This window comes from Xiphophorus maculatus, chromosome 8 (assembly GCF_002775205.1).
Source record: "Xiphophorus maculatus strain JP 163 A chromosome 8, X_maculatus-5.0-male, whole genome shotgun sequence".
In the NCBI taxonomy this organism is placed as follows: Eukaryota; Metazoa; Chordata; class Actinopteri; order Cyprinodontiformes; family Poeciliidae; genus Xiphophorus; species Xiphophorus maculatus.
This window is the reverse complement of record NC_036450.1, coordinates 15,153,319-15,178,813: the sequence shown is the minus strand read 5'-3', so window position 1 is coordinate 15,178,813 and position 25,495 is coordinate 15,153,319. Positions and strand designations below refer to the sequence as shown.

Sequence of the window (25,495 nt, the reverse complement as noted above, 5' to 3'; positions counted from 1 at the left end):
CAGCAGCCTCATTGGAGCTCGTGATAGGTCTATTTAATCATTTAGTGAAAAAAACTTACAGTTTATGTGTCTGAGCATCTGAAAATACATGCAGAAATAATATTAGAACTAAAGCTCTTTGAACACAACCTTACAAACAAAAATACCTTTGTCTACATTATATACTGTACAGGTTTTATGCTGTACTAACATACTTTATGCTTAAATTAGCACATTGAATCACATCAGTCATTATGTATCTTACCACATTGTAGACATTGTGTCACGTATCGCATTATACCTTTCCATACAATATTGTATCACATCATATCAGATTGTGTCAGCTAATGGTGTCTTGTATCATTTTGAATCCTATTTATTGCATTGTATTGTGTTGTAGAGTGTTGGAAGTTTGTGTTATATTGTCTTATTTTTGGACTATGTTGTATCATTTTGTATTATGGCATTTTATATTACATCATTTCTTATTAAATAGTACAACAGTTTCAGATTTTTAACATATTATAGTTTACCATCTAAAATCATAGTATTATCAGGTCTTATCAAACCTATTGTATTGAATTGCCTTGGCTGTTGCTGTATTGTGTCATTCTGTACATATTGCCTCTTACTGTATCATATTGCATTGGTAACATTTGTGTTGTGTCACATTTTACCATATAATATAATGTTGTATCTTTTTTTTCTGGCAAATCATTGCATGACATTAATAACTGTAGTCGAAAGTCTAAATTAAATACCGGTTATACTCATGGTCTAACTCATCTTGTGTTTCTATGGCCAAGAATTTTTATTGGGAGGCTTGTCATCCCAAAGACTTCAGATCCACAAAGACCCATGGGATCTTCTCAGATCTGATTCATCTTCTCAGATGTCAGCTGTCTGACCAGATTTAGATCAGACAGATACAATTGTGAGAGTGCCTTGAATTTACTTTTGCAATTTAAATGCTCACAGGTTTTTGTGCATCATTTTATGAGCGCCAGTCATTCGGGGGAACACAGCATCCTTTTCTATCCTTTTAACCATATAGAAAACAATATGTTTTAAAGCTTCTGCAGTAACTCATTGACAAATATTTAAGATTACAGGTTTTAATGTGTTGACAAGGTCTTTTTTGTTTGTTTTAAAAATGTCCCTTCCTATTCTGATTCCAAGAACTTTCTATCACCAAGAGCATGTATTTCACAATCATATCAGCTTCTTTCTGCATCAGTTAGCAGGTAAATAATCTGTTTCCAGCTAAATATTAAATATTATTGCAGCACTTCTTTCATTTGGAGGCCTTGATTTGTGTGTTTGATTAAATCCATGTGGTGAATTTGTTTCCTTTGCTAAATGCTGTAAAATACTGCTTAACATTAACCATACTGTAAAAGACACATTCCACTGCTTTATTGCCAATAAGGTATTTTCTGTTGGTTATTGATAAGAGTATTAATATAATTTTCAATACACTTTAATTTGAGAAAATAAGAATGAAAGCATTATAATATTTCAAAAATTAACCCTCTGTTTACATTGTTTACGTTTCATGGGATGCTTGTCTCATTTCCAAACTGAAACAAAATTCTTGGTCACATATAAATAAATTTACATTTAAGACTACAAGGGATCTGAATAAGTTTTAACTTAACTCCACACGCTTCAAAATGCAGCAAAACAAACCTTGTTTTGTCTTTGTTGTCTGCATCAGCACTGTGACTGTGCCAATCTTGACTCACTCACCAGAAACGTTCAAAATGCCATGACATCCGTTTTTCTCAGCTGACATTTATATTTCGTTCAGACTGGGCTTTTTTGCAGGACAAACTACAATGTGTTGCTATAAAATGTTATTCATGTCCTCTTTTTTTTAAATCCTTTGAAACAAACAAATGTTTCTTTCTCACCCACACTGAGGCATAATCTATTACACAGAGGAAGTGGTTTTAACTAACATGGTTAATGTCCATGAAATTGTTTGAAAAATTACCATTGTTAACTGATTTGTTAGATCAGTGAAATAATGCACACAGCCTATCATTATAACAGTTCTGCAAGCTGTGCATATAAAAATAGAAAAATATATTTTTAGGCCCAGGAAAACATGACTTGTTGGGGGAGGAGTGGCTATAAAAATCACAAGCTGCAGATATTTGGAGTTGAGTTTAGTCAGAGACTCACTTACAGATCATTTAAAAGTGCCCTGATTGGGACACTAATTCAATTCCAAGAACAGCTAATTACATTTCTAATTAAAATTGTAAAACTACGGTAATCAGTTTTATTTATTTATCTTCCCAAAATGAAATGAAAGCTTAGCAAAATTCACCAGTTTGTAGGCGGCGACTGTCTTCATTTCTGTTTCATCAAGCTCAGACAGAGCTGCACTCTTTGCACTCAGGTTCTCATCTCGCTCAGGTAATAACCATTAACATAAGCACTAAAAACGCATCATCATCATAATCATAATCATCATTATCATTATCGTTACTGTCCCTGGTCCCTGCTCAGTGAGAGCCAGAAATAACATGGTTCCGTCCAAAGAGGCAGACAGTTTTCAGGAAGTTATCTGGACCGACACCCGGGGCCCAGCAGATCTCAAAAATTTAAGAGCTGTTCTTCCCAAGCATTTGTTTCCTTCCCTCCAGGTTCCTAAAACTAGCCCTTCTTCAAAGTCTGTTTTCATCTCTCTTATTTCTTCCAACCGTATATTCCTGTTTCCGTACCTCTCCTCATCCCCTACGTACACTGCCCCCCCCCCCCCCCCCACACACACACACACGCAGATGCACACACTATTTTCTGTGCGCTCACAGTGATTGATGGAGTTAAGCAACAGAACACAGAGCAACGTGTGGCCAACAGTCCAAGACAGCCGGCATCAGAGGGAAAAGGAGAGGCTGGTGTGAGGAGGAGGTGGAGGAGGAGGAGAGTGGGGATTAAACGAAAAGAGAGAGGTGAGAGGGAGGGAAGGATAGAGGAAGGGAGTCGGAGTGTGTGTGTGCGAGAGAGAGAAGGGAGCTCAGCTGAAAACCACAGACTTAATTCTATGCATCATTAAGCAGTCTCACTCAATGCAACATCCCCTATACATCATCCACGCTCGGTAAACACAACGATGACATTACATTAGCAACTGCAAATGAATTTTCTTTTTAGAAGGAAATTGAGAATACTCTCAGTCTCTCCCTCTGTTTTACCCTCTCTGGCGCTTGCAAAGCAGGATGTAAAAGAGGGGGAGAAATAAACAAAATAAAAACACAAACAATATTTCCCTATCTGCCTCTTTCCTGCACACACTCTCGCTGTCTCACACAGAACGCTGCAGAGACATATCTATGAATCTCTCATTGTTATTTTATCTTAAATGTATTTATAATACGAAAGCAGCAGATTGAATTTCTCACACTTTGCTGAGGGGAATATTCTTATTTTGTATTTAAAGATAAACTATCTGAAATGACTGGTCCTAATTATATTGAATCTTTAGCTCAGACTGAATGTAGCAGCTGTTTGTACTCATTTAAAACCCAGTTGAAGGTTTTATTTTGTTTTGGTTGCCTCATTTTTACACCCAGAAACCACCAAGACCAACTATTATGCAACTGATATCATCCAGCGACCCCTTAACCTTTCGGACAGCATAAAGTGAATTCTGAGACTTAATAAACCATAGACAACAACCACTTTACATCCAATCTGATGGGTTTCTGATTCTTGTAGTGAATATTTTCTCAAAATCATTGTGTAAACCAATTTAAGAACATTTCTTGATTTGGCTAATATCTTTTTGTTCCTAATAAAAGGTTTTGAATCGTGGTTGCCGTATGTTGTAACAAGCAACATACAGTCCTGACCAAAAAGTTCAATTTTGTTACATATATGTTTTTCCAGGGAGACAGACTTTCTTGTATTCCGCCAAGGGGTTGCTGATCAATATATCCTTGGTTTTTTCCCCCTCACTTTGACAGCATGTTTTGCAGTGTTTACAGAAAAGACCTGAGAAATGATCTCAGAGTCCTCAAATGATGTCAGCTAAGAATGGTTCTTTTGGTACTAAGATACAATTTTCAATCTCTCTGATAATTTTCATATTAGGGAAATTGCAAAATAATGTGACTTTGTAATTAGCAATCAAAGAGTCTAATACCCTCATCATCACACTGGTTCATATCTAGCTTAAAGTAAACAAGACCCGTCATCTCCGTTCCACTTATCTAATATAATAGTAAATGTAATATGATCTCCACCTATAAGCCAGTATGGCACAAATGTCTTAGACATGTTAAAACTCTTATTGATAGGGCTTTGCAACTTTTAGAAGTCATATAAACTGCACATTGACAGCTATATTTGTGTGAATGCATTTGTTACTTCACCTCATGCTTTGGCTGCATTGATGAAAATTCACTTTCCTCAGCATGCTGAATGCTTGAAGTTGGTGACAAGGCAGGGGATTTGGGTCTATGTATTTTGTGTATAATTTAACAATTATCTGACCACTTGGGGGCACTCAAGGAAATGAACATGCACCATTAAAAGATTGGACAGTCAGTGTGGGGAGGGATTTAAACAAAAATGACAAAGACATCATGACAAAATGTGTCTTGACTTTCTGTCTTGACTCCACAGCAGACTGAAATTTGAAAATCTTTAAACTGTTTATTGTATTACACAATATATTTGCAATACCTTTGTCTCAAAATTGTCTATTTGCATTGTGCTTCAAAGGCTTATTTTCACTACTTTAGATAAATAAGGCTCCAGCATTGCTTTCTTAAGCATCTAACTCTTTAAGATACAGAATTTTATTTGATTATCTGAGAGATGTTGAAAGATGCAGTCACATGATTAATGCATACTCATGTGTGGCATTGCTACATCATTTACACAAATATAGCAATAATGTAATGTTAGTATTATTAAATCTCAAGCAACATTTAAAAAATATTCTGTTTCTGAAGAATGGCTCACCTCAGATTGCTTAAAAATGAAAGAGTGACCAGCAGTTTGACCTTTTTCTGATTAATTAGTTAATATTGATACTCTGAGCATTATTAGACACAGTTGTCCAATTGTGTCTGGAGAAATTCCAGCTGAGCATAATATATGTATACGTATAACATATGTTTGTCACTGATTTTAATCATTAAAGTAAAAGTTTTACAGTCTTAGTAGACAGAAAATAACATATTGTGATAGTCAACTAATGGCTGTGGGTACATTTGCACAAATAGAATTATAAACATAGTCTGACAACAGGAATGTTTCTTTAAGCCTAATACGTAAGCCATAAATTATCAAGCGATTTATGTGAATAATTGTGTTTTTATTGCACAGATTATGCCTCCTTCCCCTCACTAGCTCGGCTCGGAAGCCTGGGAAATCTATTAAAGCGATGCCATAGATCATCCCATCCGCCACAGCGTGTATGTAGATCGGCCAGCTCATTTGAGAAATATTGAATCGGTTACAGTAAAGTAAGCCCCTGGATTGAGTCAAATGTAAAAATCCAAGCATGTCAGGGGAGCTGTCAGTGTGCTCTGTGATGACAGATGGGGTTGGGTCTCTGTTTTAGTGAGGGGTGGTAAAAAGACGAATTATTAGTTCTGGGGGGGGAGTAGAAGCGTAGAGAGAGGGCGAAGGGGGAGTCAGAGACAATTGGATCAGATCTGTCAGCTGATAAGCGCAATCAGTTAATTAAGGAAGGCTTGGGACGATGGAAAGTGTTATTTCCTCCCAGAGATGGGGTCAGTGAGGGGTCAAGAGTGTGACCTCTGACCTCATGTAAGAGTAGAGCGAGACACCAGTCAGTCTGTTATTGATCCATGCCACTTACTTTGCTATAGGAAGAATTATTCATCTCCAAATGTAATGAATTTTACAGGAAAACTAGAATCAAAATGTCTATATATATATATATATATATATATATATATATATATATATATATATATATATATATATATATATATATATATATATGATGTGAAATTATTAATTTTGTATATATATATATGATGTGAAATTAATTTTGTATATATATAAATATTTATATATACAAAATTAATTTCACATCTAATCAAATGGCATGTTACTGTTTTTAGGGTTATTAGACAGATAGATTCATACTCAGAAAAAAATTATTAGATTGAGCACAAATACATGAAACATGAATTAAATGCACTATTACAATGTTCATGATCATAACTTTAACAGCTTGAAGCAGAAGTCTGTATAGCTGATTAGTTCTTTTAATGTTGCTATGACAAGCTGATGACTGCGGTTCAAAACATTCAGGTTGAAGATGTGAGAAATCTCTGAGGTTCAGATAGTGAGGGTATTTTCAGTGCCCTCACTATCCTCTCCATGGTCCTATTTTAAGCTTGAAAACTACTTTCAGATGCAGTATGTCAAAACAGTTTCAATATCACAGTCCTGAGTGCTGTGAGGATGCAGGCAGCGGAGGATCCTTTTACCAGGTGAGGTTATCTATGCGCTTTATTTCACACTGATGCTGTTGCTGTGACCACCAGAAGAGTTAGTGGTCTTCTCCTTCATTTTGTCCATGTTCACTGTACTTTGAACCATCATTCCCATAAAATCCCAAGAATCAATCCTGCTGCTGTCGTATCATCTCCAGATTTAATGATCAGAATTTCCGATGATCAAAATGAAAAGGAAAATGTTTGTATCGTTTATAGTTTCATCTACACTGGCTCCAGGTTTTTCATGACCCAATTGTTTTTATTTTCTGCTTTTTGTCTCAGGAACATCAGACATGACCCCCCTCTGCTGCTGACCCTTGGCTCAACCCCTTCCACACTCTGAAATGCTAAGGTGTGATGTTCCAGATAATTTTTATGGTCTTCAAGTCTCGCTGTTTATGGCTCTCCAGTTTGATAAAAGCACATGAAGAAGTAAGAATCCCAGCCAAGCTTCAAAGAAGCCGTTGCAGGACTGTGAGCATTTGTTGTTTGTTTTATTATCCAGCACTAGCACCAATTTATATTTACATGAGGAATCAGTCTGTGAATGAAGCAGGATAGATTTTGCGGTGCTTTACAAAAATGTTTCCAACATTGTACTTGCTATCTGAGGGACAGGCTGCATCTACTGAGCTTAAATTTGAAGAAAGCGAGGAGGACAAAGTTTATTTTGACATGAAAAATGGAAGGAGGAAGTTATCTGTCACGGTAAATATCTGTTTTCTTATTTCTCGTGTTTAAATCTGATCAGATTTGCACAATAATTCTTTATTCTTATTTTATGAATAGTAGTTAGTCTATAAGTGCTATTTTTGACTTTTAAAAAATATCTGCAAAGTTTAATACACTTGGTTTACATTCTGGTCCTCAAAAAAGAATTGGTTCAACATTTTACTTAATAGAAAGTAAGTGGATACAACTTGACTTGTGAGTTACTACCATAAATAAATAAAAGGTTTTGGAGGGGCCTAGCAAATAGGTTTAGTGGTAATTATGATGTCACCTGACTTTTCTAATGCTTCTTTTAGTTTAAGCTTAAATTATTACTGCTCAGAAATATTGCATTTGAAGGTTTTGGAATACTTTAGGTAAGTTATAGTGTTTTTTGCAAAGTTTAAGTGAAGTTTGAGTGTGCTATACCACTGCTGTGCCGTCAAAAGAGGACAGCGACATAAAATATTCTGTTTTTCCATATCATGAATCGTATATGACATTGATTGATACCAGAAAGAAATTGCTTGGCAGATAAGTATTTAAAGAAAATCCAGATGACAGACTGAAAAAGATCAAATATGGTCACAATCAATGAAAAGTTGTCTTTCTCAGTCATACTCCAGTTACTTCCTGGACTGAAAACTCTTAAATCTGCCTCATAAAGTCATGTTAAATTTAAACTCCAAAATACTAAAGGGATGGATTTACTTTAACATGCATAAAGAGAGCTTGAATACAGACAGCTTCCTTTACGGCTTCAATTTTAAAATTTATTCCAACCATTAAGAACGTTTTACTGTGTTACTTTAAAGTCATTTTGTCTTTTCACTTGAAGTAATTTTTGAAATTTTTAACCATTTTTTTGTGATGTCTCAAATATCTATTCATCTTAACTTACTTAATTTTATGGTAATTTAAAAGAAAGGCACCTATGCTTTGCTTTGAATTAAAGTGGTTTAATTAAGTCACAGGATCTCCTCCTCCCTGATTATTCGGGCCTGTGAGTCAGCTGGCCTCTCTGCCCCTTGGTTTCTCCCTGTGTGGGAGGCTGCTGTGTTGGCCTGAGTGGCTGGGAAAGTCCCGTGATTTATGGCCCTTTGCAGGCCTGATTGCCTCTCTGATGATGGAGCCAAAGGTAACCAGGGCCGCTCGCTCCAATCCACTTTGTGTTTGGCAAATCAAGTTTAATTCATTTGAGATTTAAGGCCTCTTTGCAGCAATTGCAATATAATTCACATGCTGTTGATGCTTAAAAAGGAAAAAAATTAATGAATACTTATCATGTTTCCTTTCAAACTTTGCAAAAGACAATGCAGGTCTCCATTTTCAGTCTGTAAAGAAAGAACTGCTGTGGATTAATATTTACCTGGTGAGTGTTTGCCCTGGCCAAGAGTCTCAGATTGCTGGATCAACAAAAATCTAAGATGCAGCAGTAGCAAACATGCAAACAGAACATGGGACCAAAGCCCACATTGATGGCTGAATCATTATGAGGCCCATTCTGAGAGGTTATGCACTTGTCCCAGTCTACATCAGGGGCCCGGGCAGCTCTAGCATATTAAAATCAGCCAACCTTATATATGAGGACGGACTCACACAATGCACACACAGCACCAGCAGCAGGGCAGTAACTCAAGGCCAAAGGAGGAGGGTTATTTTTATCATGGGCAAAGGTGCCAAATCATGTTGGTATGAAGGGGGCTATATAAATGCAAATTGTATCAGTGGGCTATTAGTCCTGGAAAAGGTTTGTATGTAAATGCCCCTATAGGACCACAGCGGCGCACTCATCCAGGTCAGATTAGCTGGGCTTGTGGCAAATGTGCTGCTAACAGACAGAAGCGAGAAAGAGAAAGGGAATGCGATTGCCTTGTGGTAAATCGTGGAGAACAAGGTGAGAATTTGAGTAATTCAATGGCCAAGATCTTTCTGTACGATTTACCGCACAGGTGAGAAAGACGTCTTGAAACTAGCTTCTTTGTGGACACCAAGGCAAAGGGGTTTTCACACTGAATCTCTTTACGATGTTTAGCTTTCTGCACCAAACCAGGACCTTAACTAGGAAACTCAAGGGCCAGTTTGAGAAAGGAAAACATTAACAGACACGTCTATTGGATTTAATGGCAGAAATATGCTTTATGTTTGTAAATGAATGGAAACTGTTTCATACTGAAAATTTGAAAAACTTTATGATCATGAAAACTAAATCAGCCATTGTATAAAATAAAAAAATAAAAAATACCATCACGCTGATGCACCGATTGAAAAGAGAGGACGTGATCACTGGAAATTATGATGTGTGGTGGTGCAATGTCGCCCTCTAGTGTTCACAAATTAGTCATACCAGCTTCAACAGGTTCTTTAAACCTCAAAAGTGGATCTTTATTTAGAAAACTACTAAAGGAAATTCTTGCTTGGACCTACAAAACAATATTACAAATATCTAAACAAAACTGCACTTACATATATACAGTACAACACTGAGGTCTGAGACAGCATGACATCTTCCTTGGTAGTATATTGGCATTTTTTTTTACTGGTAAGATTATGTTTTGTAAAAAACATAAACATATTGGCAAGAGTAACAATTAAAAAAACTAACACACTCTGCTGCCGCTGCATAGCGTTCTCAAAATTACTGCATAGATCAAGTATAAAGTGCTTATGTAAGTTGGTCACCACTCACTGGTCATCTCTTCCGAAACTTTATATTTCTGCAAACCCAGGTCATCCCGTCCTGTTTGATAAAAGTGAGAAAAGAACCAAAATTATTAATTGTATTGATACACAGAATCTTGTCAAGTGAAATCTTAATCCTCCTCAGCATGTTGTTGCTACTAATATGACTTAACGTGAAGTTAGTTTTCCTCCACACAAAACATTTGAATGCATTCATAATCTGGTTTCATCAACTTCTTCCATGTTTCTTTTCTGGATCCTTGATTTAATTCTTCTTGCCCAGAAAAATATGTTGAAATCTGAACTCATCAAGTATAAAGTGCTAGCTCATAATTCCAGTCCACATTTAGCTCTAACAAAGAGATTAAAATCTGACTTTGTTAGCCATCCGAATATCATCTTTTGGTCACATTAAAGCATTCGTGGAAATCTTTATCTCTTAACCTTTCTCTTTTTAACTCCAAATGTATGTTGTTTAGACAAAACAGGATATTCAGCAAAAATTTCCTCATGGGGGTTATATTTTGTTTTAGAAACAAACTGTGATTTAACCTCTTGACCCCTGAGCCTCAGACTCAAAGTAAATTAAATGATTGGATCATTTTTAATGCAATTAGGAATATCACTAAAAGTTGCAATAATAATAGGATGTTGCAGTTGTGATCCTGCATGATCTTGAGAAAAATTCATGAGATCAGCACTTCCAAGAGCGATCAGGTAAAAAAAAAAAAAAAAAAAAAAGATCAGGTAAAAATGCAGTAAAGATTGAGGCAAGACCAATACTTTGAAAATGTGTAAGACCAAGGTCAGTTTTGAGTACCACAATTGTGACAAAGTTCAAGGTGTGTAAAGGAATTTGTAAACCTAAAGGTACGTAGAGGGCAAAGTTACCAAAGTTATAAGACACGCTTCCAAAATATTTGTAGGAGTAGGAAACAGCATGATGACGTCTTCATTGCTGTTGTAGGCAGTATTGCAGTAGTTCTATTTAACAACAGGGTATTTATATCAGTAAATTGTAAATACAGGCCAAGCTGGTTGACAGAAAGCTACCGTGAATAATTGTATATGATTAACAGAACTCGCCATATTTCCTCTTATTCCTATGATGTCAAAGCAGCGAATGTCCCTATTCCGGGTTCAAAAACTGACCGCAAAACACAGTTGTTGTTACTCAACAGCTCACTCCGTCTCGACCTCTGCTTATCGCACACTGTGTTTGCATGACACACTGTATTTACCTGCACTCCTTCTGCAGTGAGTGCTGAGCAGGCCTGCACCTGCCACATGCGATCCCGTATTGTGTGCAGGTTGAGACTCTCTGCCAGTTCCGATGCCGGAGAGGCTGTCATCAGGTCCTGCTTGTTGGCAAACACCAGCAGCGGCACAGCTGCAAGTTTCTCTTCTTCCAGCAACTCGGCAAGCTCCTGAGGGTAAAAAATGAAAACGGATATGCTTTGGTGAGCGTCTTAGCATATGCTGTAATTGCATAAAGTCTTTGCCAACTAGACCCACTCCTTAAATAAAGTAGTTTAAGTTTGTACTTCCAGGATGGTCTCTGGTGAATACCTAATCTAAATTTCTATTTGTATTGCACTTTTTTTCAAGCAAAAGTAAATTATGTCTCACCAAACTTGTCTCTTCGAATCTTTTCCTGTCTGAGCTGTCAATCACATAGATCTGCAATCCAGAAAAAGAACATACTAAAGCGACATTATAAAAACTTACCTCTCAGTCAGCAGACTGAAAAGTATTTAAAAGTAAATCCTGGCTGAGAAGCTTGTACAACAATAATCATGTTTTCAGCTTGTTTTAAAATCGTTTCCACCAAGAACAAGAAATGTTGAACCATAATCAACATTAGAGATGGTGGTGGTAGCATCAAGATGTGGGCTATTTTGCTGCCAGCAACGCTGGTGCCTTGCACAAAGTGAATGACATAATGGAGAAGTACGACTACATCTAAATTATTCAATTTCTCTAATCAAACAAACAGCTGGATGGTTGTTCCAACAGGACACTTGCCTTGACGTTTCCAAAGCAAGTCTGATTAAGCTTTTTTGGGGACTAAAGTTCTTGATATCTGAAGTGTATGTAGATATCAAGAATTATACCAGAAGCTTGTTGATAGGTGCAAAAAGTTTAAAGCTTAACAGCAACTTGCTATGGTATGATTAAACAAACATTAGTAGTGGTGTCTGTGTATTTTTCACCTTGGGTAAACCAGAGAAAGTCGACAGTACAGTGAATAAAATATTTTGCAATATTCTGTATGGTCATTTCAGTCTTTAAAAGCCCCAAATTAAGATGCCATTCATGCCCATGATTAGTGTATGTAAACTTCTGACCAGCAGAAGATAGAATTACTTTTTTCTATTGCTAGAGTTTATGCCATATGAGAACATCAGACTGAACCTACCAGTACATCGGTGTTCTCAAAATAATTCCTCCAGTAAGGACGAATTTTGCGTTGCCCTCCAATGTCCCAAACGTTTAATTTGAACCCAGAAGACTGCACACTCTTTATATTGAAGCCCTGTTGGTGAAAGGCAACATAGATTAAGTTTAATGGGTAGTTCAGTCTCTCGCTAAGGAGGTGAACTGATGCATGACCTGACTGTTTGACTAGAAAATTAAGTAGTGGTATCTCACAATTTGACATTAACAGAGTGTTTCTGTGTGCGCGTGTGCATGGGTGTACTTGTGTGGGGGTGATGTGGCTGATATCTTCAGCTGCCAGCTGTTTGAGCAGCGTGGTCTTGCCAGCATTGTCCAACCCTAACAGCAGTAAGCGCACCTCCTGCTCTGGTGACTGCTTTAGTCTCCGAAGAATAGACAGCAGGCCCTGCAGGAGGATCACGGCGTATTAGAGACGGTTAAACCTCAGTGGGATGAGCGTTAATGAGATGACTTAGCAGTATCTTGCAAACTTTGAATAACCTCAAAAGCCAGTCTGGAAAAATCAACTCACTCAACCAACAGCTCAAAACATCTACAGCATGTTTGTAATAAAGTTTTTTTTTTTGGATCCATTAGAACTGTCCAAATAATCAAAGAACGCTATTTAATTCTGTATTCTGTTTTCAAGCCTCAGTTAGAAGATTTAACAAAAGCCTGAATACCAAGTGGGAAAGTCTAAAATTTCTTTACAAAACCTGTTATCAAATCCAATATGGTGTCGTGTAGAGAAAACTAAGAGATATCTGCAGTTCAAATTGTTTATTATTCTTGTTAATGCTTCCACACTCAACTAAACTTGCTTACTTAGTTTAGTAAAAATGTGCATGCATTGTTAAAAAGAACATACAGAGAAAACGGTTGTTAGTTTGCTTTGCTAATAGCAGTTAACCTGGTCACTGGCCAAATCAATAAATATACTAAACTAGGGTTTGAACTTGAAGCATTAAACAGGAAGCACATTAAGATAGTTTAAGATCTTATTTCAAGATCTACTTCTAACTCCTGAGGTAAACAGAGCACAAGTAGCCACTGGCATTTCTTCTGATTCAGATTGCACAAGGAGTTCTCAAAATGTTCTCCTTGGCACTTTTAAGAACATCCTGTTGAAGTAAACATTGCTGTGTTGAAACAGCTCGTCATTTTTGAATGTTAGCATTCATTAACTTTACATCACAGTTAATTTATTAACATTTACATTGCAAATAACTGGAAAAATCATTTCTTTTACCACTACTGTAAAAGCAACCCACCCACCAGCGGTACTAGTAGTGTAGTTTGAGAACCATGGATGAAGAGAGCAAAGGATTTAGCTGTTAGTCTATAAAGTCGTCTATAAATGTACTAGAAGCTCAAAGACGCTCTGAAGTCGACTGAGATTAGGCATCTGTAGAAGGTAGCATGCTAGGCTTTGATTATAGCAGAGTAATTTGCTGCTGCAGAAATGCTTGGTAATCTGTGGAATAAATGCACTAATATGTTCAGAAGATATTTGTAGGCATCAGCATTATAAAAGTTATTAATTTTGCTAATTTATGTTTTTTTAAGTTTTGTGAGGTGGTTTTTTGAGTTTGGAGAAATCTAATTGGTTAACTAGCCTTTTATCACTGCAGCTTTGACTTTACAGTCACAGTTACTTAATCAGGTATTATCTTGTTAGTTTATCCAGAGGGATATCTGATACAATTTACTAAATAGATTCTTGAACTAAAGCTAGCACTGAGAATGGAATAAAGCCCCAAGTGTTTATGACGGCCAACAGAATCAACTCTGGCCTCATCAACCTTACCAAGAGATATTTAGAACTCCAATAAATACCGCAGAACTAAATCAGTCTATAGCTATGAGAAACATGAGTTAGGCAGCCCAGGTTTTAAATATCTGCTCCTGCTGATAAGAATTGAGATAACTCACCATGGTGTCCACGGGTCCTATTGCGGTTGTTTCTCAGCCTGAGTGGATTAACGTCTTCCTCACCATGTGTCTCAGCAGAACAGCTGCCTTTTTTTTTTTTTTCAGGGAAACTCTGACGCCTGCGTAAACAAAACAAAAAAGGATCCTTAAATAATCAAAATTATAATTTTTAAAAATTTTGTTTCTTGTATTCTCATTATTTAGTGTTTCCCGACTGTACCACAGCTGTTATTCTGCTTCTTTCAACTAAGTTTATTCATATCACACCACATAGCTAATGTAGCCTCAAAGATCTTTAACAGATTCATTTTATGTATAGAAATATAAAAAGAAATTTAGTTTGAATTTAATAAAACCAATCCAATTCATTCCAATACACAGATCAAACACAACTCATTATTATATAATAATATTCATACAACATAAGCATATATTGCTTCATTTAGACAAGAAAAGGTGTACCACATTCAGATGTTACAGTTCTAAACACCGGCACTGGGATGTTTACTTCATGCATAACCTTTGTAAGAACTGCTTAGAGTTTGGGCTCAGTTTATGTAAAAACAATGGATTTGTTTTACAAGCCCATTTGCCTTAAAGAGGAAACTCAAAAGTCCATTACTACAACAGGGACTCTCTCAAATGTCTAAATAGTAGTAATGAAGAAAGATTGTGTTTTCAAATTGGATTTTTGAATAGGTTTCACTTTCATTAGAAGAGTTATATGGAAACAAAACAAACATGTTAACATAATATTTTTGCATTACATAATTTTAATGAGTTGAGAGGCTGTCAAAACTATATCTATTACATTACTTAATGATAGTAGTATATGAATTATTATAATTTATTATTTATAATAATAATAATTATTATTATTATTGTAATAATGTTATTGTTATTGTAGTGTTAATAGTTTTAATTTGTTTATTTGATATTTAGTAATTATTTGGTCTGTTATTATTTCTGTTCTGACTATTTCCAATAATCAATATCTCTTAGCTTTTGTGATTTATTTATTCATCTAACTTCTTTTAACAAATAAAATATAAGGGATATGTGCACTGTTATGCTTTAATTTATGTGTAATGTTTATGTGACAACATTTACTGGACAGGATTTTTTCAGAACATGGTTTAAGACAGGGAAGTTTCTTATTTTTTATGCAAGCTGTTTTCTTGTTGAAAATGTTTTAAAAGCATAACGTAAACAAAATGTGCAATTTTACTTTTCCTTTGCACAATTTTATGTTTTATTTTTGTGTGTATTGAATTTCCCCACTGGGACGAAAAAAAAAGAATTGCTCTATCCTGTTTCATTTTTTGTTTTTTAGAGTTTAATTGAGTTTAGAGTTTACCTACAGTGTTAATATATTATACAGAAAAGATTCATTTCGTAAAATCTTGTTTTTAATTTGGTTTTTTAAACACTTACACACAGCGCCCCCTACAGTTCAATACCCGTTCCAAGACTCATATCCGTACTGGGGAGTGTTTCTCGGTCAAACAACAAAAACATGTCTGAGTGTGACAGGCTGAACCGTTAGTTGGTAGCTTTCAGCCATCCGCTGTCACTGCTGCTGGTGGTCCGGTCCGATTGCTTTATGGTTCCTGTCGTGTTCACGGCAGATAACCCAGAGAGATGCCACAGAAAGCACTGGGATCAATTGTAGGTCTTCTTTGTACCGGGACCTGTCTGGTGCAGGTAAGACCGTACTGTGAGCTCACCCTGTCGGCGTAAGCTTCCAGCCCAGACCGCTGCTCCGGGGCTTGGTGAAGGCCCGCCTGCGATTCTTTTTTGTCTCCTCCACAAAGGAAACGGGGCACGGTTCGCTTCTGTTTGCCGTGGGTGACGTCAGTTAGCAAAAGTTTCCCTTCATATTTTAAGAATTATTGTAAAAACTAGAATTGTTTTCTATCTAAAGTACATTCACAATGGTGTTTCAATGGCCCATTTTGAGAGTTAGAACCGTAGGTGTTAAGATTAACGCTAGCGGTTTTGCTAACGGGTACCCGGCGAATCGACATATTTATTCATAGCTGCTGATGTTAGCTCGCCAGACCGAGTAGGCAACTTATTGACAGAACATTTCACCATAAATAAACGTTTTAACTTAGTACAAGCAATTTGATGAGAAAGAGACCTCATTCAAAGGTAGTCTAAAGTATAAATATATTTGAAACATCTAGATAATAGTTAAACAATAGTTTTGACAGTGAAGGAATTTCGTTATCGCGTATTTTCTAAAATCTTATTAGCATAAAATATAAAGCCAGACTAAAATGTTTTTCCCCTCGGGCCCTTTTAAAGCAACTATTGTGTATTAATTTGGCCTTTAGCTAAACGAAACTAATGTGACTCAAACAGCATAATTTCTTTGTAATTTTAAACAGCATTTTGAATGGTTTAGCTGCTGCTTTTATTTAATAATCTACTGGCCAAGTGTTAGCATTTTTGGATTTACCACAAGAAAGTACATTTCATATACTTAAATGTATAGTTGACAGACATATCCAACTTTATAGAAAGTGACATTGAAGTGACAACGAGAAAGGACAAGCTTGGCTGGCCTTGTATTTGTTTACTTTTCTGCTCGGATATTTACTCTGCCTTCCTCTGTGTCTACCTCTCCTGTGTACTGAAGGGAAAAGAATTTTGTTCGGGGGTAAATAATGAACAGTACCGCTGTGAGATGGGTTACTGCTGTGGGGAGACAGAATGCTGCACTTACTACTACGAACTATGGTGTAAGTACAAATGTGTAGTGTGTGTGTGTTAACATTTTAATGTGTGACTACTATATGATAAAGAATATACACTTTTTGTCACTGTTGGTTCTCTGGAGGTACTATTAAATTGAATATAGAACCTGCTTTGTGATTGAATCAGGTGCTTTCAAGGTTCCTTTTCAGTCTGAAAAAGTAAGGAGTTTAGTGTTTTCAAGGTCTGGACAAGTATGGAAAAATATTTGTATTTCCAGGCATTTCACTATATCCCATTTTCTGAAAGTAGTCCTGCTTGGTCAAACCATCCATCAATCTACCCATTGTCCTTGATTGCACATTTATTAATCTCCATTATCTATCTTCACATGCACTCTTATTTTTCACTATCCATCCTTACATTATATTGGCTGACTATCAATTCATTATGGCATCATTCTGTTCATTCAGAAGATGAAAGTCCATCTTTCATCTTTCTATTTTTTCACTCCTTTATCGTCACATTATATGCTCCACATTTAAAGCCAGACACCCTAGGAAGGTGAAAGTACATTTATAAAATTAAATAATCTAAAAAGAATTGAGAACATATTTACATTATATTGTATTACAAGGATTGCTTTCCTGGACAGTTTGGAAAAATCGATGCAATTATTACATCTCACCTGATCTTTTTTCAACTTTGGATAAATGTAAAAAAAAAAATAGTTATAAAAATCTAGGAGTTTCTATGTTTTGTGCCTGTGCCCTTATTTTAAAAATGACATTTTAAATTTCTAAAAGCAATAAAGGGTGTTTTACTTTGATTTCAGTTCCTTCTCTTTAATTTCTTACAATAAAATTAAAGATGTTTTACTCCTCATTATTTGTTTTAGCTATACCTAACCTTGTACAGTGCTAAGATTAAACTGAGACTGCTTCTTCCCTCAGGGTTCTGGTTGGTATGGACGCTAATCATAATGCTCAGTTGCTGTTGTGCCTACCGACACCGGAGAGTTAAAATGCGTCTGCAACAGGAGCAACGGCAACGTGAGATCAGCCTAATGGCCTATCAGGGTGCTTCCAGCTCCTTCATTACACCGCCACCTCTCAATTTAAGTAAGATTGTGATTTATTTGTGGTTTAAAATGTTTGTGTCAAAGATGCTGCCTTGCAAAAGTAAGTACTATACACCCCTTGTAAGTTTTTTCCACATTTTGTCATGTTACAACCACAAACTTAATTTAATTGAATTTTTTTGTGAATTTCTATGGAAAAACAACACAAAGCAGTGCACAACTGTAAGGGGAAGAAACCATTGCATGGTATTCCACACTTGTTACAAATAAAGATCAGAAACTGTGGAATGTATTTGTATTTGTTACTTTTCAGATTTGCAACTCTAAATTATGCTTAATGTTTGCTTCAAGCCTCAAAAAGGAACACAGTATACTCTGGATAGATAAGATCAAAATTTTAATTTTAATAATATATGCAAAATACTGGGTGTGTGAGGCGAGGCTAACACTAACACTGCACATAACCCTAAGCACATCATCCCCACCTTGAATAAAAACAAAATCATATAATTTTCCTTCCACTTTACAATTATACACTGCATGTTGGTCTTTACAAAAAGTCCTAATGAATACACTGAATTTTGTGGTTGAAGGAGTGACAAAAGTATCAAAAAATTGAAAGACCGTTAATACTTTTGCAAGGAATTATTGTAATTTCTCTTTTTTGTTGTCTCACATGCCCAAACTTTATATCTCACAACTAATGTCCATATTGTTTTTGTTTCAATGTATGTGACAATTTATTTATTTTTTTGTTTGCCAAAGGAACTTCTTTCACATTTATCTCTTTATACTGAACACAGATCATGAGATACAGACTTGTAGTCAAGTAATATTAAACGATCAGAAAATCTCTTTTGTGACAAACTTTCTTGATGTACTTTAGTTTGATTGCACTTTATTAATCTCCTTTACCGTATCTTCACATGCTTTTATTATTTCTGATACCAGACGATTGTCGATTTCTCTTGATTTTTAATGAGCCAAAACCAGATATTTATCCTGATCTTGTCGCACTCGACTGCAAATCTTTGTGTTTTGAAGACTTGTGGTTGAGCTGAAACTGCAGCAGTGACAGCCAACAGCAGAGACGTCACCTTAATGTCAGTGGTCACTCTAGACCTTGGCAGGAAAAAGGATATCATGTCCATTAATATCACAAGTGGCAGTTGGACAAGCTTCCCATTTGTCAGAGTGTAAAACCCAGAGGGAGCAAGCTTGATTTCAAGTCAAGAATGACAACACAACTCCAACCTGCATGCATATCTAGACAGTGACTCACACAGAGACACTCTCGATGTCTAGCAGGCCTTCCATCCAGTAAAAACGGAGACAACTCATCTTTTAAAAAAACACTGCATCATCAGATTGTAATAGTATCCATAATAAGTTTAATGAAAAACTCAAACACCTAATACTCTTGTTGTTGCTCTGTTGGTAAGGCGTAATTGAGTTACTTCTTGTACAGTGTTCTTTGCATCTTGCTACAAACAAGTCAAAGCAGCATTTTTCTGAAACTGATGAGTGGCACTCTATTAAAATATTAACCAATTAAGTTACAAAGCCACACCCTTCATCTTTTTTGTTTGTTTGTTTTGCTACCTGAGCAGTCTTGGGTAACTAAATTTCGTTCACCCGTCAGTGTGGGGAAATTCACAGTTATCATCACCATCTTTGGCTGTCGTAAACAGCCGACTGATGGACTGAACCAGATGGGGGAGAGTTGAACTCTTTGCTGAATACAACCTGAGGGAATGCACTTTGCTGTAGTAAAAGAAGAATTTTGCAAATAAATTATGACAGAAAATTTCAGTAGATTTGACAAGGAAAGGGTGAATTATTTGCAACCTGCTTTAACCTGAAAAGCAACTGATGTTTGACCAGGACATAGGTTAAGGTGCAAAATTTGCAAACCAAACAATGGATGCAAAACAAACCCAAATAAGCAAACATTATTAATGTATCTGCTTGGCATTCATGTGAAGCATAAACCCTAGAAAAATGACTAGTACAGCCAGCTGCTGAAAAAAAAGTTTGTAATTTTCCTATGAAATTATAATTAGATCATTTTGTCAATTTATTGACAAAATGCCTGTCGTTACTCACTTCCTGTGGGAGGTGTGGTTACAAAGACTTGTTTTTATTGTTAAAATGCGTTTTTAAAACTATACCTATGCTTTGAAAAAAAATCTAAAGTTAGATTTATTTGTCCTTTATTAATTGCTTTTATAGGAAGCGAGCTCAGATAAATTTATATCCTTTTCCTTTTTAATTCCTCTTCTTTTGATCAACGTAGTGAAGGACTAAACTCCTACAACTTATTGTTTTATGATCCTCAGGGTTTTGGAATGACTGCAAGCTTCCCGACTACGAAGAAGTCGTGGGTCACCCCCCGACCCCGCCTCCCCCGTACTCCGAAAACCCTCCTGAGTCAGCTCCGGGGGCCGCTCCTCAAATAAGCCAGCCGGTTTCTGTCTCCGTGTCACGAATGTTCCCTGACGCAGAGCCAGCGGCGCACCGTCAGGCATCCGGCGTCTCGTCAGTTGAGGGGGCAATGTCACAAGCTGACCAACCACAGACCCGGGAAGAGGAGAGCGTAGATGTTTTGCTGTCGGGGGCGGCGGCGGTGGAGGGGGAAGATGAGGAGGACGACGAGCTCGTAACCCGACGCCGGCACGTGACCGGCGACTCAGGGATTGAGGTTTGCGTTTGCCAGCTGGACGTAGACGAGGGCTCAGGGCCGGAGGAGGAAAGCGATGAGGAAAACCAGATGTGCAAAGGTGCCGGCAGGGACTGCTGCTCCGGACGCCCGCAGGAGACCTTCAGGCAGAAGGAGTGCAGCTCTGAGCTGCCATGCCAGTCCGCCAACACCAGCACTGGAGACCACATGGTGTGATCCACAGCATCAACAACCAGCAAACTAATGCAGCTTTCAGCTTCACACAGGGCCATAACTATCGCCACCGACATTGGCGCAGGGGGAATGGCTACGCTTTATTTCTCTGAACTAATATTTGCGAAATGATGATGTTAACTAATCAGTTCTGGCTTTTGTTTAGGATTGATACAATAACAATGTGGGCAAGGCACGGCTTTTCCCCTATACTTCTCTTAGCGGGGGGATCCAGCAAACGTTCTGCTTCTCTGTCGGGTATATTTCTACCTTCTGTTCGGCGTGAGAACGTCACTGAGTGGTGAAAAAGAAAGGAAGCGGCCATTTTGGATTGAAGGCAGAATTGACCATTTCTCTCGCCATCTTCCACAGCGCTGCTTTCACGTTTCTGTTCCAAAACCCTCGTAGGTCAGAACATTTCCGCCCTGCCCTCCCAACTGAGGTTTGAAGCATGCTGCAAAACACGGCAAAACAACGTTTCTCGGGTCTCCCCCAAGACTGAACACGTTTGAGGGAAGAACAAACATTTTCAGCAATCAGCTTGATCTTGCAAAAATTAGAATCAGATTATGTTTTTTTTTATTTTTCCCAAAGCCGTTTAATGCGTAGAAGTACTGAGTGTTTGCTGTGAAATCTAGGCCACAGCTGCACAGTGATGTCATCTCTGAGGTCATGGCAGCCCATGTTGGGGCAGAGGGGCTAAAACACTTGAGCGGAGAAGAGATCAGCTTCTTGTGTTTTAAATGCCACCCGTTTTTTTGTTTTTGTTTGTTTTTTCTTGTTGTTTTTTCTTGTTTTGATATCATAATGTTGTCACCAGGGCTGCTTGGTATCTAATTAGAATGATTAATGTGGTGCTCAGCATTGTAGTGATTTATTGATTGTCTGCATGTATGCATGCGATCTTCCCCCACTTCAGTTCCTAGCTGCAGTAAAACCCTTGTACTAACAACATGGGCAGGTTTTTAGTCAAAAAAAGGTATTGAGGGGAGATCTATGTTGTGTTTTATTTAACTTGTTTTCGCTGAGGGAATTTTTATCACTCAGCATGTTGTTTTTTTTTATGTCAATATTGAAGGATGTAGTTGCTCTTTGCTTTTTCATCACATAACCAGCTCTGCTTTAGTAAATGCCACATGTGTCATGATTCCTTGCAGCAGATTTCCTGGATGCGGGTGTGTGCGGTTGACAGTGCAGTGACAAAATTATGAGATATGCTTTGGAGATCTGTGAGGTAAAAATTTAAAGCACTGATTTTGATGGGGTTTTTGTTCTTTTTGCACAAGGCATGACTTGGTGTTTTATATTTGAGTGAATTAGCATATTCCGTCATTTTTAATACTTGCTTTGCTCATCACTTCCAACAGTCTTACCCTGCGGTGGCTGAGGAACTCAGTTTAAATAGTTTTAGGGGTAAAGCGGTGGATTGATTCCTTTTTCGATGTCTTGATGTAGTTTTCTTGATGAGTGCTAACTAGGTAGCTGGTGCTGTCGTGGGTTTCTGTTCTTTCTATAGCTTTTGTCAGTGTGAGGGATTTGCAGTGGCATTTTTCCACTGGCAACAGAGGGCCAGTACATTAGCAAGCTGAGATGGTTGCAAGCTCTGCTCGACAGTCGATTTGGTCTTGGCACGACCACAGAAATGCTTGTAATGAACTGCATGTTCCGCACCAATGCATGCAGCTTGTTTTCCCAAACTGTAGTTTGTTTGCTTGGAATATGTAAAAAAAAGAAAGCAGATGGGGAAAGCCGCAGCATAATGAAGTTCCTCCATGGACATTCTTCTGTCTGAGACAAGTTGTTGTCAGGAAATAAACCTTAAAAGAATGAAGTTTGGGGAAAAGAAAAAAAAAGAAAAAAGATCAAGCTTTTTATACATCTGCTCTGATTGTGTGTAAAAACTCAGGTCATCTGACAGCATACGTGCACGCATGCACCCACAATGCAATGCTCTAAAGCTGCTTCTTTGGCAATATCAGTGGCTTTAATATTCCAACCAGGCATGGGCGGCTGGGAGATTATCAGGGTGTGAAATATAACGTTTTAAAAATATTTACACAATAAAACACTTGCTAAATTTAGAAGTGAAAAAGCATAGTAGCTCTTTCCTTACCAGCTGAAAAGCAGTGTGCATCAACAAGTGGGCGAGGGCTGTTAATTGATCACAATACGCTTGAAAAAGCTGGACAAAACTTGAGCCTCGATCCCGATAGCCGGTCCATGCCTATTTGTTTTTTAAAATGGGTTCAGTGCCTGAATCAGACACCAGTCCGACTTTTGTACAAGAAGTTTACACCATGGCTTCATAAAGAGGAGGAACACAAACACTTCAGTGTTGCTTGAGAAAAAAGTTCTCCTCTTATTAGTTCCACACAAAACACATAAAGTCATTTTGTTTGTGCGCATCAGAATGAAAATGTTTCCTCTCTTCACCGGCCTGCAGCAGCTTTTTTTTTTTTTTAAATTATTTTTCTAGGTTGTGGTTGGTTAGGTTAGAGTGCTGCTGCGGCTAGAATGTAGCAGAGGAACACGGCATAACGTGTCGGGACAGAGTGATGCACACACGCACTGCGGGCTGAAACTTTCAAAATGTTCCCAGTCCTTTTGTTGCGATAGTGCTGTGTCACCTAACAGGTGCTTGAACATGAAGCCATTCTGACATGACCTTTGCAGAGGAGCGGTTGCAATGTGAGCATGCCTGCACACCCCTAAGCAGATTTGATAAAACGTGTTTTTTTTTTTTTTGACAGCACACCTTAAACTGCCTTGTTGCATTTCTATAAAGCCGATGTCTTGATTAGAGCTGCACAGATAATATATAACCTCTGTATGTGGAAACTGGTGTAATACTGCCTTATTAGAGTAGGTGTAGTCGTCTTATTTTTTTCTTTTTTTATAAATCGTAATAGTTGTGCAAGCATGGTTGTATTAGAGAGCAAATGAGCACTGTTGTGTCAGTAGAAAGTAGCATTTAATCTCGTTTTAGAAACGTTCGCAGGCTCTGTGCTTAGAGGATGTGGCGTACATTTAAAAGCCACTGAACTGACGTGGTTTTGTTGCTGAGAAGTGGTTGTTGAATTAAAAAAATACTGTGTGTACTTATAGCTGTGGCACTGATATAATGTGTTCAGACCAGATTTATTGTGCTCAGTTTTGTTTTTGCATTCCTGTGCATTAGATTGAAGCACGAGGAAGCAAGATTGTTGCTGTTACTGTTTTTTTTGGAAAAGACTCACCATTGTTCACAGTGCCTTGCAAAAATATTCACACCTGCTGAAGTTTTCCATCCTCTTTCATCCAACAACCACAAATCGTTTTGTGGTATTTTATATCACAGACCAATACGAAATAGAGCATAAGTAGAAGGAAAAACATGTATGGGTGTCTAATATCTAGAGATTTTTTTTTCACCAATTCTTTGAAGATTAAGTAGTGATTTTTATTCGTTTGTTTTTTTGTCCAGGCTTTAACTGGACCATTCTGTCACATGAATATGTTGTGACCTAAACCATTCCATCGGAGCTCTCGCTGTGTCTTTAGTGTCGTCTTGCTGGAAGGTGAATTTCCCCCAGTCCAAAGTTTTTTTTTTTCGCTTGTTTGTTTTTTTATAGACTTTTTAAAAGATTTTTCTCCAACTCTGAACTGCCTCACTGGTTCAAAGCATCCACACAGTATGACCCTGCCACCACCATGGTTTGCAGTGGGAACGGCATGTTCAGATCCCTGCGCCGTGTTTGTTTTCCACCGTACTGGTCCCACTGGACTATAATCTTTCCTTCTACATGACCGCTGCATCTCCTACATGGCTGACTCGTCATAGAACCAGATTCTGAGGCCTTTGATGAAATTATACTCAGGTTGACTGTTTACAAAATGATGTGATTTCAGAAGGTCATTGGTTGTACTTTTGATTAGTGGTATCAGAGAAAATGCATGTGGATACCTCACATTTTTGAAATCTTTTGTTTGTAAAAAAAATATATATATAATTTGAAGCCCTCCTTTCACTTCACAGTTATGCACTATTTTGTGTTGGTCTGTCATAAAGCATAAGGTACCTTGAGGTTTGTGGTTGCTATGTGACAAAATGTGGAGATCTTCAAGAGCTATGGATACAAGGCATGTTGTACATGTACATATTTAATACCAATTACAGCAGTGGAGGGCAGTGAGGTTAGGGGCTCGTTTGTAAATCCCTCCTTGATTTTTACACATTTCCCGAGACTAAGGGCTAAATATTAATCATAAATTGTCATCAGACATATGCTCTACTGAGCGATTAATCGGTTTTGTTCTTTTTTTTCTTTTTTCAAACCACAGTTACAGCGATCCACTATCTGAACACAGAGATGCGTAAAGTGAACTTTGGTCATTTCTCAATGTGGTGGAGCTCATATTTATATATTAATCTATTGTATATGAACTTGTGTGTGTGTTTGTTCTTTATTTTAGGCTTTATCCTTGCCTTCTTGTTTTGTCAACCTTAACAGAGGTGCGTGATGGTCTCTCCTCACACGTATGTTCACACTGAAAGCACATGTAACCGTCTGCATGCGTGGATGTGTGGAACGTTACCGGTGGACT

At 37.4% G+C, this 25,495-nt stretch overlaps 2 protein-coding genes across 4 annotated transcripts; one reads left to right on the top strand and one right to left on the bottom strand.

Annotated features, from left to right (window-relative positions):
* Window positions 1-9,544: 9,544 nt before the first annotated feature.
* On the bottom strand, window positions 9,545-14,296 carry LOC102217774 (ADP-ribosylation factor-like protein 3). 3 transcript variants are annotated; one of them, XM_023338649.1, is made up of 6 exons: window positions 14,238-14,296; window positions 12,568-12,711; window positions 12,286-12,402; window positions 11,496-11,546; window positions 11,108-11,293; window positions 9,545-9,924 (listed from the first exon to the last, which is right to left on the bottom strand). In XM_023338649.1, exons 1-6 carry the CDS (start codon window positions 14,238-14,240, stop codon window positions 9,877-9,879), a joined length of 549 nt encoding a protein of 182 aa, XP_023194417.1. In that variant the 5' UTR covers window positions 14,241-14,296; the 3' UTR covers window positions 9,545-9,876. The 3 variants fall into 3 exon arrangements, with proteins under 3 accessions (XP_023194417.1, XP_023194418.1, XP_023194416.1); XM_023338650.1 differs by lacking the exon at window positions 12,568-12,711 and having other exon boundaries at window positions 14,238-14,262; XM_023338648.1 differs by lacking the exon at window positions 9,545-9,924 and having other exon boundaries at window positions 10,970-11,293.
* Window positions 14,297-15,723: 1,427 nt separating this feature from the next.
* On the top strand, window positions 15,724-24,937 carry LOC102217523 (WW domain-binding protein 1-like). The gene is made up of 4 exons (XM_014470505.2): window positions 15,724-15,941; window positions 16,882-16,984; window positions 17,891-18,058; window positions 20,358-24,937. The coding sequence occupies exons 1-4, from the start codon at window positions 15,879-15,881 to the stop codon at window positions 20,912-20,914; spliced, it is 891 nt and encodes a 296-aa protein (XP_014325991.1). The 5' UTR covers window positions 15,724-15,878; the 3' UTR covers window positions 20,915-24,937.
* The last annotated feature ends 558 nt before the right edge of the window (window positions 24,938-25,495 follow it).

Bases quoted from the DNA above. Each gene is read 5' to 3' on its own strand.
- LOC102217774 (XM_023338648.1), bottom strand. The intron at 12,403-12,567 runs GTACACCCATGC...TTTCACCAACAG, and splicing joins GCCACATCACCCCCACACAA to GGCTTCAATATAAAGAGTGT. The intron at 11,294-11,495 runs GTGAGACATAAT...TTTTACCCTCAG, and splicing joins GATTCGAAGAGACAAGTTTG to GAGCTTGCCGAGTTGCTGGA.
- LOC102217523 (XM_014470505.2), top strand. From the start codon at position 15,879: ATGCCACAGAAAGCACTGGGATCAATTGTAGGTCTTCTTTGTACCGGG. The intron at 16,985-17,890 runs GTAAGTACAAAT...TTCTTCCCTCAG, and splicing joins TTACTACTACGAACTATGGT to GGTTCTGGTTGGTATGGACG. The intron at 18,059-20,357 runs GTAAGATTGTGA...TATGATCCTCAG, and splicing joins ACCGCCACCTCTCAATTTAA to GGTTTTGGAATGACTGCAAG.